This window comes from Rhopilema esculentum, chromosome 13 (genome assembly GCF_057945365.1).
Source record: "Rhopilema esculentum isolate cy_ngs chromosome 13, ASM5794536v1, whole genome shotgun sequence".
Taxonomy (NCBI): Eukaryota; Metazoa; Cnidaria; class Scyphozoa; order Rhizostomeae; family Rhizostomatidae; genus Rhopilema; species Rhopilema esculentum.
In genome coordinates this window covers 680,581-703,206 of record NC_142827.1, presented here as the reverse complement: position 1 = coordinate 703,206, position 22,626 = coordinate 680,581, and the positions used below count along the sequence as shown (strand labels likewise).

Sequence of the window (22,626 nt, the reverse complement as noted above, 5' to 3'; positions counted from 1 at the left end):
GAACGATTCTGAGCACTGCAAATGATCCTGAGCAAATTTTTTCATCCACATTCACCGTAAAATTCAAATTTAGAGATGATATTGGTGTAATTTCAAATCAGCGCCCCCCCCCCCCCTCTCCCAACAGCTTCACCTCTTGAGGCTAAAAGGATAATTTTTTTTCAGGCCAGACATGTGGGGCATCTGGGGTCAGGCATGTACCCGGATGATAGACTTGAAACCACACCGTTAGAAGTCTATAAAATTGCAGATTGGCTAAACTGAGTTCAACAAAAAGAACTATAAAAGCATAGAATATGTGAGGATAGGTCGTAATAACAATTGTCCGTACGTAAAAAAACTGAATTTTCTTTAAAAAAATGAAGAAAACTGAAAAAATTGTAATACGTCATTTTTGGAACTAGATGTATATTGTTAAATAACTAGGTTTGTTTTTCGTATATCGTGTTTGTGGTTCGTTATCGTTAATAAAGATGTCTCTCAATGTTTGCGTCAGTCCAGTTTGGTTATCATCGTGTCACCTCTACTTTGGTCGTTATTAGTCCGCTTTTTTTTAATTTGAAGTTGTCGTCGAACCAAGTCGTTGTTGTGTAGTTGCTTGTTGCGGGCTTGTTGCCGCTAATCTATGCGACATTAGTTGATGGACCTTGATTAAAGAACGAAATTGCGAACTAGGGTCTGCTTTCTGAACTAATTTTTGCCCTGTAAAATACGTTATTTCACAATAAGTGATGTGTAGTGTGAAGATATTGTTGAATCAGCTGTATAAATTTCATAAAACGAATGAGCAAAATGATGAATTATTCAAGACTAGCTTCACCTGATGACCGGCGTTTATAAATTGAATAAAATATGTTATGTAGTACGTAAATGATGACAATATAATAAGTCAAAAAATTAAGTTCCAAAAAATCAATAAGACAGCGAGAAACAGAAATTTCGACCTTGTACGCAGTGACTCGCAAAGAAACGAGCTGAGCAAAGAGAAGAAAAGGTTCGACACACAGCAAAATTCAATGTATCCGTATTTGCATATGTTTGGTTGGTTTGGAGGATCTAGGGACAATGTTTGGTTGTGTTGCTATCAGCATCGTTTTGCAGGTCCTCTTCAAGATGGAACTTGTTTCTTACATTACTTAAAAGTTCTTGAAAACGGCTGTAATCTTGTCCGGAGGTTTTGCCGATGTAAAAAGATTGAATTGGAAATAGATGCAGATAATTAGCAGATGATGCCAAAAAATCACACTGGATGAAGAGCAGGTAAAGCTTGATCTGACGTTGAAGAATTAGTTATGATCGGTTATAGTGGTCAATTGGTTAATGTGTGTGCTGGTCAGACAGAGGCAATCTTTTTCATTGGAAGGTAGCCAGGTTGTTGTGATGTTTTTGAGTTTGTTTTAGGGGTGTACCGGATCAGGATTTTCAGAATCCGGCCGGAACCGGATTTACCGGATTTCTTCGTGGAATATCCGGCCGGATTCTACCGGATAATCTGACCATTTATAGAATTTTCAGTAATAAAAAGTTTTGAGCCATTTTGCGAAAAAATGTATAGCGAGAAGGTCAAAGAGACCCATTCAGGGTTGCCAGATTGAATTTACAGACGGAGGCTAGACTGGTGAGCAATTTAAGCCAAAATGCTCATAAAAAGGCCAAATCAAAAACTTTCTCAAGAATCCATCGAGCAGGCACTGGTTATATTTCTACGCTTGTGCCTGTTAGATAATTTCTTAGCTTTGATAAGAATCATACTTTTTTCCAAAACCCTTTGCTAATATCAAGATAATATTTAGGTTAGGTGATAAAATTTGAAATTTGTTTAACACTTTGTAGTTAACTACTAATTATTCTATGAATGTAGTAATTACTTATTAATTTTGGACGTCTGCTGAAAAGGCCAACAAGGTCAAATTTAAGTAGTAAGCAAAATACAATTTTTCCAGGCAATCTAAATCTAAAAACCAAAAGTGAAAAATTTGGCCTAAAAAGCCGATCTGGCAACCCTGGACCAAATCTGTGAATTATATCATCCAGTCTTCCTGTTTTGTGATGACGCGCACTTTCATTTCAAATCTGTTTTCAAGGCGCTTGTTTTATCGTCGATATTGTTTAGTTCTGGAAAATCCATTTTTAATCACTGTATGAAGGGAGTCTGACTTGGTTTTCAAAATTTTCTTAGTTATGATTAATGTTCTGGAAAATCCGGTAACTGACATGGATTTTCAAAAATCGGAACCGGATTTTCAAAAAATCAGCGATCCGGCGCCGGATTATCCGGCCTACTGGATATCCGGTACATCCCTAGTTTGTTTGTTGTTTGATGTTTTTGAAAGACAGCAAGGGAACTTTTTTCCGCGGGATCCGTACCTTTTGAGTTCCAAACCAATCAGAAACGCCGTAATTTCTGCAAAAAGCTGCAAAAGTGCTTCGTACCGAGTCATTCTGAAATACTTGAGATATGCTCCCTGTCAAAAAGTCTCATTTCTTGAAGAAGAGAGTGAATCCAGAGATGTAGAGCTAGGGGACTCTAGAGGGCTGAGACCCCTTGAGAAAGACAAGAAAGTAACTCATTTTGTACTCTGAGCTACATTTTTGAGAATTGTTTCACCAGAGCCCCCTGGTACTTTTCATAGCAACACGTCTCAGGATGGAAATCGCCCAGTTGCTTTCTCTTTGGAAAAACTTTTTTACCCACATTCTTTTCTGGTATTTCATTCTTCTTCTCTAAAGCAAATGCATACTCAAAGATTTCTAGTAACGCTTCGCAAAAAAGACACCATCAGCAGTTGACATTGATTGCCGGTTAAACTTTCGGTAACATTCACCGTTAACCGTTAACCTTTTAACGTTTACCGTTTTCAGTTTACTGTTTACCATTTTCCATTCCGGGAAGAGAAAAACCAACATTAAAATTCCTTTTACTAAAAAGAAGACATTGCTTCTGCTTTTGAAAGAACTCGTTGGAAGTAAGGTATGGAGTCTTTGCATTTCTTTGGATGTGATTAATCGTAGTTAAAGAGGAAATGGGCACCAATAGGTTTCTAGTAAATAGACGTGGAGATTTGGTAGGATATCCAGAAATGTCCAGATTTGGTAGGATGTCCAGAGATGCTAAGGAGGATGTCCAGAAAATTCAAGCTTTCTTTGGTAATAATAGAATGAGTGACAAGTTAGGCTTAGTTAAATTTTGAAGATAAAAGATTTCAAAACGAAAAGTAATCCTCAAGTATTCCGAGATATCTTTCTCAATAATTAATAAAAATTATCCATTGGATAAGTTGGATTATAGATTTTGCAGCTCTGCCTGAGGCTGTGTGGGGAAAACTATTTTGAGGAACAGCTGCAAAAGTAAGGCAGCTTGTGTCGTTTCAAATGTCCTTTTGACATGGTGGTTACAGTCATAGAAACGATTGATTTCGAGACAGCTTCTATAGTATATACATCCTTGAATGGTCGTTCGCTTCGCTATATGCAGTCAATTTTTTACAAATAGTCTTATTCCTGCAATTGGATATTATTTTATAACGGCACTGATCTTAGTCGGTCGAAGACATCAAATGGGCAACAGAACTTTGCCTACCAAAGCGTTTCTGTTTCGAACCTGTTGAGATACGAATTCAACCCTGAAACTTCGTTAACAGCTTTGAAAGATCAACGAGGTTGAAAATATAAATCAACATTCAGCATATATATTTAACTTCCGAGTCTCTTTTATTCTTACATTTTCTCTTCAATTACGTTAGTTATTTTTTATACAATTTTAAGGAAAATTCAATATTTGTGCTGTTAAATCTACTGAATGTACTTAGCTCTGTTCAAATAAACAAAAAATGAAAATAAATGAAAAAATGCTGCTTTGGACAGTGAACTGTGAAAATGACAAACGACAATGTGAAAACCTTTCGTTCTATATTTGAATATCTTGAACTGTATAATTTAGATATCTATGACACAGATGCACAAATACACAGCTAACCAAAGAGAGCCGTTCAAAATGGAGCAAAGCCTAATTTTAGATTGTATGACTTCAGCCCCTTTCCCAGCTATTTTTAACTAAAAACCAAAATATCATCAAACAATCGATCATCGTGAGAAAATGTTTGTTAAGCATTTACTTAGTGAATTACGACAGGCGTATCATGATGCCCTTTTGCGTAACAAATATACAACATTTAAGGAAAGTAGCAGAGGCTAAGCATTGATGAAAGATCAAAATATATCTAGGCTTTTTTAACCTGAACACCCAGCTTGACAGGCTGACGATATCGTATTTCCCCATACCCCCGAAGCCTCATTCCATACACCAATGCAAGAAAATTCTGCATATCATAACATGGTAATCTTTCCTTGGAAACATATTTTTATCTTTTAGCTTCTTTGGGAAATATTTCAGCTGTGCCGAAACAAGGCAAGAGGTTTAAAGAAGACTTTTCTGTGCTTTTTTAACTTGAAATTTGACAAGGAACAGCATCATGAAAAATGAAAGATTATTTATGTTAGCAAAGGGCTAGCTAACAGAAAGATATAATGAAAACTGCTGTAAAAAAGGATGCTTTTTGTTGGAACAATTTAAACAAGATAAGCTCTCTCTCAAATGGGGACCACAGGAAAAGAGCTTTTGGATGAAATGTTTTCATTACGTAATAAATTGCAAGTGTTGTGTCTATCTGGAAATTCTCGAACATTTCTTTTCAAATTAATTATCAGGAACATTTTCCGAAATATTTATCGAAAATTATCTTACTTTTTTCATACGGCAATTTGTCCTTGCAGATGCCAATTTTCGGATTCGAAGTATGATATATCGGAATGGGAGTCAACCCTGGAGTACAACCAAGCAATTGGTGGTTGACAACGACCAGCAATTGGTGCCATCTCCCAGCATACGCGTTTTTAGGGACTCATGGCAGATGATGTAGTATGATAATATTTAAGTTGATTTTAAGTTTACTTTTAAACTAAAACTTATCATAAAGCAATGATTAAATTTCAAAATGCATATTCACATAAAGGAAAAAAAAGTTAAAAGTTCGTTATGCTCAAAGTAATAAATGCACACTACTGACTGATGTAAAGAAAAACTCACCATTTAAAGTGCCGCCTGTGTTTGGGCTAATCAAACAGTGAGAATGAACTTCTCTTTATAGTCCCAATGAATCTTTTCCTCGCGACAGCGTCTCAACTGCAAACAAGAAACAAAATATTGAGCAGTTGATAGAAATCCTTGATCCTTTTGCAACTAGTATTATTCTTTGTAAATTGAAGGATAAAACATGAAATGTTGATGACATTTATTCAGGCTAATTTCACAGTGACATTTGAAACGATACAAGCTGCTCAAGATTTATTAGGAAATCTCACTTTGTTGAGCATGTTTACATTTGCTGCTAGCAATTCCAGTTATTGATTCATCTCCCTAATATTTGCCAACTTTGGGTCAAAGGTGCCTAATGTTTTAGCTTTCGAAACAAGAAAGAGTTATATTTTATCAACCGCTTTTATTCTGTATCCACAAATCTTCCCCATTTCGCGTCGTTTCGTGGGATTCTTCCCACCCAAGGTTAAGCGCAGAAACTGATGTTTGCAACTTTTATCTTCATAGGGCAAGCATAATTCTAATAGGCTCTGCTTGCACGAATCCGGTATAGTGTTGTGAAAAGAGCATGAGCATTGGTGTTGTCATGTGACTATGGTATGAATCGCCCCAGCATTCTTTGCGACAGTCTATTGCCACATTATGTATCTTAATTTGTTGCTCATTTCAGAATACTTAGTACCAGTAAAGTATGGAGTATCTGAAGATGGCAAGACGTTCACTTTATCTAGCATAGGCACTATGATTTTAACAATAATTTTTCAACATTATGATTACTGTTATTATGACGCGTTTATACACCGCCTACCACCATCCATCCATAGCCCAGGAGGCTATAGAAAGTTTTCCACGGGCAAATCAGGTTAATTAGCAAAGAGAAGTACGTTCTTTACATAAGAACCTTGATTCTTGGCACTGAAGCTCAACCCCTCGAAATAATTCAGGATTTCATGTATCAATTATAATTTTTTTTCAACATCTCATTTTCATTGAATACATTTTAGATTTTACGACTCGCTTTTACAGGCATCATAAAATTTGCTTATCTGCATTACAATATTTATAAGTCAATCAGTTCGGGGCTTAGCCATGGTTTGTTGCGACGACAGAAGATATAGTAGAGTAGGTACAGCGGATAGAAATGTTCATGAGTTTAATCAAGATGGATTTAGTTTGATTTGAGTCAAAATTGAGTTGATGTAGCATGTCGGAGAGAGAGGTAGATGAGGTTTCCACATGAGGAATGCCAAGGATACTCATAGAAAGGTTAACAAAGGTAACACGTTTATAGGCAGGGTTCAGTTCCTTGATAAGATTGCTATACTAATTATACTAATAATAATAATGATATGAACCAGGAAATTGATGACAATGAAAAAAAGAACTTCATCCTAGAAGTAATGTAGCAAGAATTTATGTTAGCAGGAAAAAGGGTGGCAGGGGGCTGATAAGTTGTAAGAATTTTATTAAAAATGAAATAAACAACCTGGCTTGGTATGTTAAACATGTAAGAGGCAATATTATGTCAAAAGTAAAGAAACCTGGGGACAATGAATACTGAGGAGGCAGTAGAACCAAATGAACATAAATATGAGGCAAAAAGGCAATTGGAAAAACGATGGAAAGATAAGCCGATGCATGGGCAATTTACTAAGAATACTGACGGAATTGATTGGGAAAAAAGCTGGTCATGGTTAAGGAACAGAGATCTGAAAGGGTGCACTGAAGCATTAGTGTGTAGTGCACAGGAGCAGGCGCTGCGCACTAATTATACCAAGCACTACATTGATAAAACAAGCGATACGCCTTTATGCAGAATGTGCGTTGAAAAGGGAGAAACAGTTAGTCATCTGGTGAGGAAATATGCTAAACAAGCACTAACAGAATATAAAAGACGACACGACAATGTGGCAAGAGCCACAAAATGGTATGAACAGAAACCCGAAGGAGTTTTAGAGAATCACGAGTTTAAGCTACTGTGGGATTTTATGATTCAATGTGATAGGGTTGTTGAAACAAGAAGGCCAGACATTGTTGTTGTTGACAAAAAAAAGGTGTGAAGATAATCGATATTGCCATTCCTGGTGATAATAGGGTAAAAGGTAAAGAACAAGAAGAAATTGAGAAATATCAACCATTAAAGGAGCAAATCAGAAATCTGTGGAATATGAAGAAGGTAACAGTCATCCCTGTTGTGATTGGGGCATTAGGATGTATATCATATTGTTTTGAAGAGCACATGGAAAAGATCGGAATTGATGTAAAGTTACAGGTGATACAAAAGACAGCACTGCTAGGAACAGACAGGATTTTGAGACAGACATTGTCTATGTAATTAACTTGAGATGACAGAATGGGACCTTTGTCAGCTTGTTGCTGACTGCTCCCTCCTATATTATCCGGACCAATTAACATCTAGATGTCTGTGAATCACTTAAATAGCCGTAATAATAAGAATAATAATAGTAATAATAATAATAACAATAATAATTTTTTTAAAAAGATAAGATATGGTCGATAGGAGTCGCCTGTGATTGAAGAAGGTGAAAGAAATGAAGGCAGGTCCGCGTAAAGTGAGCTGTTTCTCAATGTTGAAAGGGTTTTAGCCAAATAGAGATGTACAGAATCATGTTTCCGGGTATACCTACCGTGTTCAAGATAATTTGCAGCTAGAGACTATGTGCTGTAATGATTCTGATTGGAGACAGAAAGAGCAGGCAGATGACTGAGTAATTGACCATTTGCAGAGGTTTTTCCTAGTAGCAAGAGTGTTGTTTAGGTATTTGATGGTAAAGTTGTAAGTGTTTAGGTATTTGATGGTAAACTAGAACACGTTTTCAATGCAGTTTTCGTGTTCACTTTGGATGGATTTGAAAACTTGTTTGGTGTTGCGACAAACGTCATATTGTAGGTTTGTACCAGTGCTACAATCTTTCCATAAAGAGCGAATCTCTTGGTTTGGGGACAGTCATAAAGAGTTGCGAATAACTATTTGGCATTGCAAGAACTTGGTAGATGGAAGAATGAAATTGATGCCAAACGTTGATTTTAGAATGACGAGGCTACTTAGTGAAGCACTTATTGGCAGCTCAAGCCATTGTCTAACAAAGCTCAAGCCATTGTCAACGCTATTCAGCTACTGCCAATCGAAGAGGAGAAGGAATAAACTGGAGGCCGTTTAATAAGATTGTAATGGAATGTCACTACGCAGGTGAACCAGAGAGGAGAGGTTTTATGAAGAGGATGAAAAGAAATTGGGATGACAAAGGGTTGTTTGAAGTCTCTATCTGCGGTAAGGCTTATATATCAAGTCAGGGTAATTAAGAAAAATGAGTACTTACGCACAGTTGAGCCAGAGGAAATCAGGAGGAAATTTAAGAACAGAAATAATGAAGAAATACAAGTAGATGAACAACAAGACAGTAATTTGTCAGAACAAGGAAACGTCGAAACTAGCGAACGAGAGAGACCAGGACAACTGGAAGTTGAAAATGGATCAACGCAGGGTGAAACAGTATTAGCAACATCAGAAATCCATATATTGAATCAATATGAGTCGGACTTAACGGAAGAACAGCTGGAAATGGTAAAGAGTATCTGTGAATTGTCTAAAAAGAAGGAAAAGATCACAAATAGAAACGCAGATCGGAAAAAGCTCAGGGAGATAACTAGCAATATGAAAAAGGTTTTGAAATATATTGTAACAGATGGTGTAACAGAAACAAAAGATGTGATAAATGCTATAGCGGTCTATTTGAGCCAATCTTTAGAGTTGAAACATAGAAAAGATCTCAAAAACCGTTTTGTAAAAGGAGGATCCAATGGGATATTAATGAGTTGAGGAAAACTGTTTGCAAATTAGACCGTTATGTGAGAGGGCAAATAAAAGATGTAAAGAAATTAGAACAGATCTTCAAAAAGCATCATGTGAAGAAGAAAGGGGTAAAGGTTGTTATAGAAGAGCTTAAGCAAAGATTAACAGCTAAAGCAGCAAAGATAGACAGATATGAAAACTGGATAAAATAATTTAGAAGCGAGTTTTCATGGAACCCAATGATGAAATCGTTAAAGAGAACATAGTACCAAATGCGGACAAAAGTAGAAAGTTCTGGCGTGAAATACGGGCAACCCAATGCAACATAACAATAACGCAGAATGGCTACGAAAGATCGAAACTGAATTAAGTAGAGTCAATAAACAGGATGATGTGAAAATTACTGTCCAGGATGTAAGAAAGCAAACGGGAAAAGACCCAAATTGGAAAGCAGCTGGACCCGACGGAGTACAAGGCTATTGGCTGAAAAACGTGTCATCATTACACGATAGAATTGCTTGCCAGTTGAATGCGGTTGAAACGTATGGAAGAACGGTATTATGTGTGAAGGACAGAAATAAGGGAAATGTTGCGAGTAACTTGAAGCCTATTTCATGTTTACCACTAATGTGGAATTTGCTAACGGGTATGCTTTCTGGCCAGCTGTATAAGCATGTAGATTCTAGTGATATGTTACCATTAGAACAGAAGGGCTGTCGTAAAGAGACACGCGGAACTAAAGATCAACTACTGATTGGTAGAATGGTACTTTAGAACTGTAAAAGAATACATACCAACTTAGCTATGGCGTACGTGGACTATATAAAAAGGCATATGACATGATACCACACTCGTGGATATTAAAGGGTCTGCAGTTGGTTGGGGCAGCTGATAATATCACGAACGTCCTTGAAAAGAGTATGACGAAATGGTACAGTTGAACGCAGGAGATGAAGTATTAGGGGATTTCAACATCAAACGTGGAGTATTTCAAGGAGATAGCCTTTCGCCATTCATATTAGTTATCTGTCTTATTCCATTGTCACTGATTTTGAGAAAGATGAAAGCTGGAAATAGTTTGGGAAAGAACCAGCCAAAAGTAAATCAGCTCATATATATGGATGAACAGTTCATAAGTTTAGTCGTGACATTGGCATGCAATTAGGTATAGAAAAATGATATCATGAAGCGTGGAAAGATGGTCACCTGTGATGGAATTGAGCTACCAGATGGAGAGAAGATGAAAGGCGTCAAGGTAGAAGATTACAAGTACTTGGGTATAGTAGAACTAGATGGGATAAAGGAGAAGTAAATGAAAGAGAGATTCACGGAGGAATCCAAGCGAAGAATTAAACTTATATTGGAATCGAACTTGAACAGAAGGAATGCCATTTCACTACACATACATAAACATTAAAAGTCACGATTGTGTAGACAGAAGGAGTTCATTTTCACCTTAGGACTCCATTGGTAACATTCTCAGTAGGCAACAGGCAAGGGGCACTGATAGGACAACCTCAACAGTCATGTGCTCGCGCTTCTGATTGGCCTATTTCGATCCACAACTGGGTATATATATTCCTTACCTTAGAGTTTTCGATCTATGTTCTGACGTTTTATACTTTGAAGAGTGTCAGACGAAAAGCATAAATATGCTCTAAAACGTTTGCTTTTTCTTTCAAGACATTTCTCAATTCTGTACAATTTTTCAAAGCCATTAAATTTGCAAATGTCTCACTCCAAATAAAAAAGAAATAAGGGTATTCTTAGGATTTTTGTTTGCTACGAAAAATTTGATCTTTGAAAATAATAAATGCATGGAAATGCAAGTCGTTTGTTGAAAGACGAATATCAAGAAAAAAAGGCTGGACGCGTAATATTAAGATAATACTTTCTTGGATACACATTATAAGACTATGAATTGGCACAAAAATTACTGAGAAGGAGAGTCTGTGAAGCAAATATGAAGGGTGTAGTGAATAGGTCTTTCTGAAATCACATCAATATGGAACGGCAGGAACGAAGAGGCACATTCTCAGAAGTTTAACACAAGATCTCAAACGCAAGACGTGACACAGTATGGCCGCGAGACCCAACATTGGGACGAGGCCTGATTAAATGCAGATGTCTGAGACTTTGGGGAAATACCCGGTTTTAACTATTTAATCTAATGACCAAGATGGACCTATTTTTATCTTGAATTTAATGGCATATAGCCAAAACTACAGACATCATTTGCCCATAAGCTCCCAGTTTCTTTGTAGGCTTTTTTGTAACACTAGTAAGTAACATCTCATGATCATTAATTCCTCTGGGGTTAAAAAGTGACGGCTAGTTTATTTTAAAATATCTCAAACTGCATTCTATAAGGGTTTGAGAACAATGATATGGCTTGCCCTCTATGGAAATTCCTTCACCATTCATTCTATACCATTCTGTTTTAAGTCTATTTTTGTTTCAACTTGTTTTCATAACGATTACTAGGTGAAATTTTATATCAACAATTTAATCACCAAATACATGCAAATTACACACTGACAAGTATTTTTTATCAATAAATATTAATAGCCATCTTCTTTGTAACTGCCTTAGGATAACTTAGCCATTCATTTTAATTTAAGCATTCTTTCAATTATTTAATCATGAGCCTCTGAAGAATTTACATCAATGTTCCTGCAATCGCTTTCAACAGTAATTGAAACGACAAGTCTCATCAAATATATGGGTGATTTACTTTCGCGATTAAAATTACTTAATAAATGAAAGATCCCGCATCTCATTCTTCAAGCATAAACCGAGTTTGGTGACTTTTATGTTTGATCTTCTGTCTGTAAAAGAATCAATTATTTAAGTGGAACAGGTTTGAGCATTCGGAGTGGAGGAGATGAAAAATTGCTGCAAGTACAGCTTCCTCCACCCCTCAAGCTTTGTACAACTGACTTGTTTTTGGACTTTGTTTAGGCTTTTGTGGATTCTGTAACCCAACAATGAGCAATCCTAGTCAATGAAACTTTTCTGTGACTAGTTTTCAACTTTATTTTTGAGACGAAAAAATGGAGACTCTGGTATCCAGGTTAGTGGCCGCTGTGCGGAGGCCTTTTAATGATAGCTTGACCATGAATTCAACCGGGATTTCTCTACTGGCCATAGATCTGGAGGTGGCCGTTGCAGAGAGGTGAGCGTTATAAGGGGTTTCACTGTATTTTAAATAACCAGAAATGAACTCCATCGACATAAAGCTAAGTGTATTTGAATTTCTCTGGGAAATTTCTATTTAAATGTCTTCCATAGGGAAATCTTTATGAGAGTCTCCCCCTTCTCCTTGAGACGCACAAAATGTTGAAATAAATTTAATAAAGAGAAATAAAGTTTTTTCTAGAGAGTAGAAAATTAAACAAATTATTCTAATCGGTTTCAGGCAAAGTAAGATGGACAGTCGCAACATAAAGGATCACACGCAGTGTCGTTCTGGGGATGAAATAGACCAGTTCGACTTACGGCCTCGTTTTGGAAATTTCTCCAATTTTAATTATACGACTTTTCTAAGCTCAGATTTGGTTTTATCACAATAGATTTAAGCTGGATACAACTTTTCATTTTGTTTGTGTTGTAATTTAGATTTTATAGAGAAATGACGTTTGAAAAATTGCAAGGGATTTGACCGCAAAACTTTACCCCCTAGTCCCCAATGACAGTCAAATATCATGAGCAATACCATAATGAAAATTTCCAAGTAGACTAAAATCATTGCTCCTAATCTGAATCTGAGGTTAAAAATTTTGTACAAAAGATTTTTTCAAAACGAGGCCGTAAGTCGAATTGGTCTATGGCAAGAGGAGGCAAGGGCCAAAATGGCGCCATAGAAAATATACTAATAGAAGATAGAATCAAGACTGAAGAATAAAGTGGAAAACCAGAACATCTGGTCACTGATCTGGTTACTGCAAACCTAGGATGGCTTCATACTGTCTATGCCATGTTCTTGTTCAAATAAATTTATGTAATCTTTGCCATGAAAACGCGGCTATGAAAATATTAAATAAAAAGTTTGTTTGTTTTGTAATAATCGTACATGAAAGGTATCAAGCCGGATAACTTCGAGAAGAAAATCAGCTAATGAGGCTGTTTAATGTCTATGGGGTGTTTCATCTCAATGAGTTGTTTTGAAAACAGAAATGTCAACTTCAGTATAAAAGGTTATCAGCTGAGTGTGTGAGACGGCATTTCCTAACGGAAGTCATTTACGTCAGACCAGTTAAGAGATAAGGCAACTAAAATCTGCTATAATTCAAACCCGAATGCAAGGTCGTTGCCTGGTTTCCTGCGTTACTAAGATAGAAAGCTGCTTTTAAGGACGTTCGTACTTTACCCGTTGAATATGCGATTGTCAGCCAGAACAAAAGCAGATATAGAGTCATTCGTTCTAATGAAAAATGGATACTTTCTGTTCATTACAAGGGGTCAAAACCTATGGCTCTACACATTAAAGCTTTTCGGTACAGCTAAATAAATAGAAATATTGTCAATGTCTATTCATTGTGCATTTGCTTTCATGATAAAGGATAAAAGTGTCATGTCAGAAAGTTTCAGCCTCTGTCGTTTGCATTCATCAATAAAACAGTTAGGAGTGTTAGGCTATCAAGTAGTCGTGGCAACTATGGTCATTTTCCCTACATGAGCCTCATCAGAACATTCTTTTCCGCTTCTCTAACAGAAAAAATATCTAGCCACTGGTATTTCCATGAGGGTATTTGTTAACAAAGATGAACAGAACGTAAGTTAACTAGCAATGCCATGACAAACATTTTGTAACTCGAGCATTAATCAAAAGTGCATTAAGGATATGTAAAGAGAAGGACAAGAAATGATCTTGATGAAAGGCAAGCATGCCAAGACAAGTATGTCAATTGTATGCTTTTGCATGCTTGTGTTTCCATATGGCATGTTTAACATCCTTTAAGATCTACAGATAACTAATCCCGATGCAAGAAAAAAGAATTTACTATTGAATAAATTCTGTCTCCTCGCGAATGAAGCTCCGTTTCATTTGAGGGCAGAATCAAGGACCCGCCAGCTACACGCTTCGCCAACTACAAGCTGACATTCATCTGCGTTTAAAAATTAAGCTTTTTACTGGGGTTTAGTTGAAAAAGCACGTCACATTTGTATCTGCTGAAGGAAAAAGTCGATTGGCAGAGTAGATGAAGAGTCTATCAATCTACAAAATAGAGTGCAGTACTGACGTTGTCTCTCAAGCAATTTAAATATATGTCATGAGCACATGTCTTAAACATGCAAGAGTTCTCATTCATATATTGTTGCCTGGCAACCGATTTTGGCACATTAGCCAAACAGAGACAGGTTTATTTTATATTTCATTTTCACCCTTGGTGTAATGCCTATCACCATGCGAAGAGAAAACATGAATTCCCTAGGAATGGAAAGATTCAGTGATCGATGGCTAATATTAACGACATAATGTATACTTTGCTTGATTTTGACATGTTCATTATTTCAAAGGAAAATATTCAGAGAACGGTAGAATCAATCAATGGCACAGTCTTAATAGCTTATTTTTTTCTTACCCTCAATTTCTTCTACATCAATCTTTAATTAGATTCAACCTATTATGACGAATTTAAACCTACCAAATCTTAGACATTAGATAGAACTTTGCTCTTAAACTTCAGACTCTGGAGATATGAAGGAAAGTAGTAAAGGAATTGTGTTACGATATACAATGTTATACGATTTATGCAATTTTATACTTGTGTCAAATAATAGATCGTATATCAAGAAGGTACATGTACTAAAAAACAGGCGGCAATGCACACCTTTTTAAATAACGACAGCCAACATCTCTTCAATACATTTGAAAAGATCTGAAGATAATGATTTTGAAAGGTATATACGAGAGCCAAAATCACTAAACAGCAGTGAATAAAGGGACGTAATCTTTTTTACCATAGATGTATAATGCCCTGTCGTCTGTTTTATCAGAATTCAAATGTAAACAAATTAGAAAGTTTTGAATAAGCAATTATGCATTATATTCTCGATACTGTGGATACCTAAGAGAATCAAAGAATCCAAAATCAAGTGATGCTTCTGACATCGAATGAGTGTAGAAAGATGCACATTAAGTAACGATATCGGTAAACAGGTGATAGGAAGAAACAAGGGGTGTGATTTGAGCAACCGCTGGCTAGAAACGACCTACCTTATCGACGAGTAGATCACGGTTTGATGAAACTGCTGTGATGAATAAGCCTCATTAGATGTTGTTAATATCAGTAATAGCAAGATCACCCAAATAGGCGAGCAATAAATGTACTCGAAAACTTGGAAATCAAAACAGTTTGAATGCATTCCATTAAATTCTGAAGCAAGTAACCACGAAGGTGAAGTTCTTTCATAATGTGGCTTGGCAATGAAAATTGTGGTCGCATGTGGTGAATCAGATTCATTTCTCGACGAATAGGAAGAAACCAATGAAATACATAGCACAATAGAATACCAGCATCCTGAATTTTATCAGATGTTTCTCCCACTAGATTCGCAACATTTGCGTTTAATGTACCAGCCTATGTCGAAGTACATGCAATCTTGAATTTATGACATTTTATAGACATAATTTATACCACCGACCTTTATTTCATTGATTTGTAATTTGCCATTTCTCATTGGTTGTCAGTGAATTTTAAACTGATTGCAAAGGTTTAAGAGCAGTAGTGAAGATGAATTGTTTGTTCAAAAAGGTATCATTCTGGTGCAATGCAAAAGTACCAGTGAAAAAGTGTCAGTGACTATTAGAATGGTCGGATGATGTCTCAGATGTGTCCCTTTAAAGACCAATTTATCCTTGTATCTTTTATCACTGCTTCGCTTGTTTGATTTGTTACGGATAGAAGCAAATCAAATTTGCGCTCATGGATTTTTAAATCAGCTAATTCCCAAATACCTGAAACATGACTTAGCCAGGAGACAGTCATCTAAAGCTTAAATCAGGAGACAGTCATCTAAAGCTTGCATGATTTTTCATAAACCCTTGACTAGGTACTAAGAGTATTCTTGCATTTTGACAGCTCAGTGTTAAAGCAGATTGTACACCAGCTTAACTCTAACGTCATACAGCATATCAGAATTAACCGGATTTTATGCTTACTTCATACGATATTTCCAAAACATTCCGAGTTTGGAGTTGATTTTATACTAAACGGCTGATTTATCTATTCTAAGTCTACAATCATTTAGCTAGGCATAATTTTCTCGTAATTTCCACTTTCAAACGCTATTAAAGGCGACGGTATTAACGACGTAACTGTGTTAGTAGAAATCACTTTGTTTTGTCAAAAATCTTCTCAAGTTGGATTTTTCATAGCTGGAGCATAATTTTGTGTTCATCATTAGCTGTAGGGGGCTTTTGCTGTTCTGGGGAAAATTTTCAAACCAGTGACAAGAACGAACTTTAACACAGAAAAATTGTAACAAATGGCTTACATCATCATTCAATCCTCCAAGAATACCCTTATCAAGGATAGTTTCAGAACTCGGTCCTAACTGAAGAACTTTAAAAAAAACATGTAAATCTTAAAAGTATTATCGGTTTCAAAACGGTTTTTAATATCGATAATTGACATTTGGACACATAGATCTCTTAAACCGTGAAAGATGTGCATGACCAGAACAAAAAACGACGGATTTCTATCTTCTAGTAAACCTTCCATTCTTCTCCAGCAAATTCAAAGCTATAATCTTCTTGAAAATAAGAATTTCGACAGTAAGTTGGTATTTCGATTCTAAGTTGACAGTTCGACAAGAATTTGTGGCAAGATGTGGCACTGACAATCTGTCTAGAGCAAGTTTCCTTTGTCTCTCTTTTGGTGAAGTAGAATTAGATTTTACAATGGAAATTCTTACTCAAACCTACCTGGATAATACAAATCTTTCAAACTTCTTCAACAGTTAAACTGAATGCTGAAGTGTCTCGCCGATCTGATGCGAATGTTTTGAAAACAAAATTTTTGTATTTCCCTTGGAGATTATATCCGGACCTTAAAATCTGCCCGCAAAGACCGTTTGGAACATTATTTGATTTCGATAGAAATAAGCCGCTTGTCTCCAAGCAAAAAGATGGCGGCCGAGCTGATCATAATTAATTGGCGCTCATGAACTTGTCTTGGCCGTCCTAAGCAAAGAGAAATGTATCTAGCCAAAATCTAGTGAGACTGTGGTCTCTGAAGTGAACCCGGTGGTCATTTGTTGGGTAAACAGCCTCAACAATTTCTATGTAATAGTTCACATTGCTAGTAAGCCCATATTGTCTCTAGTTGGCCATAATTAGCAAACTCGATACAAACTTCAACGTTTAACCACTAAAATTGTTGCATTATTTAGCGAAGTTTGCATTGCAAATACTGTTGACGCCTAAGTTCCAATGAATTCATTATTCTACTGTGAACCGGAAAGGAAGGCCTGTCTAGAACACTGTTGTCATAGAGATGGCCCTTCTAATTTATGACTGTTGCCAGTAATGTGCGTTAACAACAGTAGATTCATCCACATGTAGCACTCAAATAAGCCACAACTAAATATAAGACTGATCAAGTTCAAATGGAATTTAGCACTAGCACCAACATTTCAAGATTTGTGTTAATTGTCATGTGTTCGTGGAAGAGACAACTTTTTATTGCAACTCACACTGCTAGGGTCTATCTCGCTCCTTACTCCAGCTTAGCAAGAAAAAGCTTGACTGTGTTCAATGGCATTGCCCGCTCATCTATCAAAGCAGCACTCTCTCTCATAGTAAAGAACAGCCAAATTCAGTGGCTTGAATATTTTTGGCCGTCGATAGGTGAAAATGGGTGATATTGCAGAGAAACATCGCTGAAAACTTTTCACAACATACAAATCCCACTATTTCAAAGATCTAGTATTTGGCAAGTCTTATGAAAGTATTGTTTTCTCCTCTTCATTCACAATTTTAAAGATATTTGATAAATATCTTACAGAACTAAAATTTTCTTGCAGCTTTAATATACGGTATGACAATTATTTTACAAAGGAAGAAGTAAGATTTTCTGAAAACTATCATTTAAAATTCTGCAATAGAACATTGAGATGTCATTTCATTGATGTCAGGATAATTACTAATATGGAGAAAAGAATTGCAACACTTTCTTAAGAGTTAAAGAAGTTATTAGAAATGGCAAAAGGGTCTTGCAACAATTGAGTATTTTCTTCTTTCTATGAACCGCCAACGTCTTAGTTTCTTATGAAGCCAACATTAATGTGAAAGATATTTTCAGTGGTTTTCAGTGGCATGTCAGGTTTCAAATATTCAGGTGAATTTGAAAGTTTCCCTTGAAAAATGTTCCATTTTAGAGAGACGTTGTTCAGATTTGAAACTGAACATACTTTATTGTAATTTGCTTGTGCGGTGAGACACATTGGGTTGGGTAACCAATGGCTTCTGTGACATGAAGAGGAGATCGAGGCTCCTTTTGTGATCAAAGCTGTCATATTTATTTTTATTTTTCTCTGGTTTTTCCAAAAGTGTTTTCTTATCTTAACTGATATCCTCCTAAAACTACTCGAGTGATTCGTTTTTGGATGACTTTAATAAATAGCGGAGATTGGTGTAGAAGTTATAGAAAGGGATAAAAAAGAATAAAAATTGTGCTCACGGCCGCTCTGAAAAAGGATAATGTCATTGAACAGGAGTAAGATGAAATAAGGCAATTTTGTCATCAGTTCAGTAGCAAGTGCATATCGGATTTTCCAAGTCATGTCTCCAAGAGAGACCAAGAGAAATTTTCCAAGAGAGTTCTGCCATAGTAGGATGCAATGCGAACTTCGATAATAGCTGAAAGGAACCATTTTAATTGAAATGAATAATCGTTCTTTGGTATATTGCTCCACTCTTTGCTAGAAAGTTAAGAAAGGGTCTGTGCTGTAGATTGTTTCTAGAAGCAACACAGAGGCGCAGCAGCGGACCAAAAAGGAGGGTGCACCACAATAGTAGGGGCATGGAGACGCATGCCCACTGAGAAATTAAAACTCGTTTTTTGGCTTCATTGGCCATTGAGCGATACAGCCTGACAAGTCTGTTTACCAAGTTTATTTGGGGAAACGTCGAAGCACTTTTTTAGATAAGTAAAGCAAAGAAAATAAGCTTTGAGTATGCTCTTTTTGAATTGAGTACTTTTCGAAAAACTTTCTTACTTAGAATTTACCAAAAAGATTGTTTGAAACTATCGTTGCGCTCTACTTTATCAGTATTTTATCAGCACTTTACTTATAAGAACAATGCATCGTCACGTTTTTATATCTTCTTTCTGTCATACTAAGTTACAGGTAACTTTTCTCCGCTGGGCTGAGAATGATATGACGGAATTGTGCCTCAATTTTTGATACTGAAACAAATACTTATATCGGAGGTAGAATAGAAAATTTATTTAATGGAAGATAAGGAAACATTGACATTAAAAGTCACCCTGTACTTACAGCAAGCTGGAAAGAAGAACTAGCAGAACTGACAGAAAGTGGGTTATGCCGTTCTGCCCCCAAAATCATTCTCAGAGAATAGTTTGTCAACTGTTTGCCCTTTTTGTTCGTTCCTCAAGTCATTGGCAGATTGTTAAATCAAAAAACTTTGTTTTCCTTGAAGCTGAAACCCCTAATAACGGGACTGTAAAGGCTTCGGAGATGCCCCTTCACCGCCTAGCCTCCAGAAAAAGAGGCCAAACTACGTGCTTCCTTAATTCCAAGTTCCTTTGAACGACCATTCTTTTATTTTTAAGAAATGAAAGATTAAAAGCAGAGGATCTGATCTAAGATTGTCTCTTTGAGAAAGCCGGTAACCACAAATTACGTGTGTTCGATGTTTCATATCTAATAAGAGAATGCGAATACACCCCTTTGAAAAAACGAGATGTGTAAGTTCTGTGATTCCCTGTTATGAACATCAACTGAAACAGAAATGCGCGAGTTGGGGCTGAGCAATATTCATTTGATATTCTTAAAATTGGCTACTTTTGAGCTTGAATGTTCTTATAAACAAAATCTTTTTTCTTAAACAATACAAGAAAAGAAGAGTGCAATCAATAAGTTAAATTTCTGGCTGCACCTATTTGCTGCCACATTCATTATTTCTGGGAATTTTGCTCTACATTCTTTTTGCGTAACCCATGGAATGTTTTGACGTACAAGTGATGTTTCCAGCCCTATGTAGGATGTCGTAGAACACAGTTTCAAACACACAAACCGATTACAAGCCCTAACGAAAGCAAATAAAAAGTTATCATATTTCAGAAAGTTAGTCGAAACTGTGGCTTCAGCAATTATTTGCCAACAGAATTAATTTCCAAGTTATTTGCAGTGACCCAAGTTCAAAAATGCAGAAAAAGCCATTCTGAAACAGACAATCTGTTCCCTTCACAGGGATAACTACAAAACCTGAAATATTATCGTACTGGAAAACTGTTAAGTATCAAATAAGACTTTTTAGACCCCGAGGCCCTGGGGCAAGTTGCCCCTCTCTGCCCCCTCTCTGCGGCCCTGAGAATACGTTTCGACAAAACGTTAGATTTGCAAAAGGGCGTTGCGTTTACTATTGAAATATTGTCTGGTTACACACATTTCTACACGTTTAGTTAGATTCCATTATCTGTCTAAAGGAGGGGCGATTCACTGTTGCAATTGTGAGATACATGCAAAATCGTTTTACAATGGCGTAGCTAAAGGGGCGTCAGAGCGGGCGAAGGAAAACCCTGTAATGTTAAACTGGTATTTGTCGAGACATTTTGATTTTGATAGAAATATAACATAGCTGTCTATCTTTGATCTAAGTGTTACACTTATGAGAGGAAAGAATTTAAAGCTGAATATAACGATTTTTCAGTTGTTCTGAATGAGATTGGCAATGTCTTTCAATATGGCATGGTTTCTTAATACATTCAAGAAGGAATTCATATAACACTTGACTATGAATATATGTCTGTCTTCTGATTCAATTCAGTTCTGATGTAATCAAGTTATGTTCAGATTTGTGAAAAAATAAAAATACTTTTTAGATCTTTGTTGGAAACTATTCGCCCTTCCCATGCATTTTCCTACCTACGCCACTAGTGTTTTACACTCTTCCCATCTGCTATGATTTAAGTATTGAAATATTCATGAAATTGAGCAAAACCAAACTGGTTAGATATCTTTTCTGTTTTCTATAGAAAATAGAAAGAGGATGGCAAGAAATCTTAACAAAAGTCTTACCAACTTTATTGGCCTAGGGCCTAAATATGGATATTTTTAAGAATTTATCTTATCCTTTACCAAATTTTTTGTACTAAATTGCATATAGATCAAGGTGCAAAGTACTGATAAGAATAAACTTAATTTACCTTCAGTGCTTTTTTCAACCCATCTTGGAATAAATCAGTTATGGTTTGTTGTTTGTGCAAGGCGTTTCAAAGGAGAGCTGTTTAGAGTTCAATCTGCTGACGCCATGCATCTTCCACGTGACCCTTAATGTGGCATAAAGCTTTTTACACTTCTAGTCGCATTAATATTGACAAATGGAAGTTAACTTTTCAAAGTTTTTTTTTCTTTCTCGATTTATTAAAAGTCAGTACAATCTCTAGCTATACTGAAACAAATTAAAATCAACTAATTTAAACTACCAATGCTAAATACAATGTAAATCAAATATAACCGATGTTGCTAACGTATTTCATGCAAAGTTTTCAAGTACACTTGAAAGTTGAAAATTCTGAGATTTTTTCTTGAATATTTGTAAAGTAGGGGAGCACTTTGTCTCGTTTGGAACTGAGTTCCATATTTGGCTACATCTGTATGCTACGGTATTAAATCCATATATTTTGTAATGTGGCTCCGCTCTTTTGAAATGAGAAATTTTTAAATAATTTGGACATTGATCTATGGAAAATACCTTGGAAAAATTCTCATTTTATAAACAAGAAATTTTTTGCTTACAAATTTTTAGACTTTTCGGTAAGTGAAGGATGGCTCTGTCGGCAGATGGGATCACTGGGCACCCCTTTGAGCACCATAGCTAGCGACGGCCCTGAGAAGGCAGGAAATGGCAAAGGATTGTGCTTGAAATGAATATTCACCTCGCAAAACGCTTCCAACCGTTTGAGTTGAATCAGTTGAATTAACTAAGAGGCCATGAGAAATTCCGGGCTGATTTTAAATTCACGCCGGCCTCACGTTGAATTCGGTGTTTCGTCAATTCCCTTTGAGTTTTTTTCCTTTCTTCTTTTTTCATTCAAAGTTGGTACAATTTAAGCTATACATACTCAAGCTATAAAAATCAATGCTAAATATAATATAAATCGTATTTCATGCAAAGTTTTCAAGTCGCTTGCAAGATGAAAATTCTGAGATTTTTTTCTTGAAAATTTGTAAAGTTTGGATTATTTTGCTTTGTTTGGAACTGAGTTCCATATTTTGCTACATCTGTATGATACGGTATTGAATTCATATACACGCAATTTGTTAGTAAAAAACAGGTTATAAGAAACGGTAGGCTCAATTTTTCCAAAGTTAAGAAACAACCCGACCAAAATTGAAAAAAGCTGAGGAAATTTTCTAATTTGCAGTTTTAATTTTCCGAGTTGACACTTGAAACAGTCTTGACATTGAACATCACTCCATATTGCATCACCACACTTGACATGCAGTTTGCATTAATTCTCAG

General features: G+C 36.2%; 2 protein-coding genes across 5 annotated transcripts in view; one reads left to right on the top strand and one right to left on the bottom strand.

Moving 5' to 3' along the window:
• LOC148958582 (uncharacterized) overlaps window positions 1-15,136 on the top strand; it is a 34,686-nt gene extending 19,550 nt beyond the window's left edge. Inside the window, exon 3 of the mRNA XM_089112296.1 lies at window positions 166-15,136. Coding sequence (XP_088968422.1) covers window positions 166-232 — 67 coding nt within the window. The 3' untranslated portion in view covers window positions 233-15,136. The remainder of the gene's footprint in view (window positions 1-165) is intronic.
• LOC135691539 (uncharacterized) overlaps window positions 1-22,626 on the bottom strand; it is a 48,149-nt gene that overhangs the window by 24,520 nt on the left and 1,003 nt on the right. The window contains exons 1-2 of one of the 4 annotated variants that reach the window (XM_089112294.1): window positions 21,308-21,489; window positions 5,087-5,182 (exon numbers count right to left, since the gene is read on the bottom strand). The gene's annotated coding sequence lies outside the window, so the exon portion shown is untranslated. Of the gene's footprint in view, window positions 1-5,086; window positions 5,183-15,129; window positions 15,272-16,839; window positions 16,977-21,307; window positions 21,490-22,626 lie in introns of those variants that run through there. The other 3 variants (XM_065209411.2, XM_065209410.2, XM_065209412.2) reach the window with 3 other exon arrangements.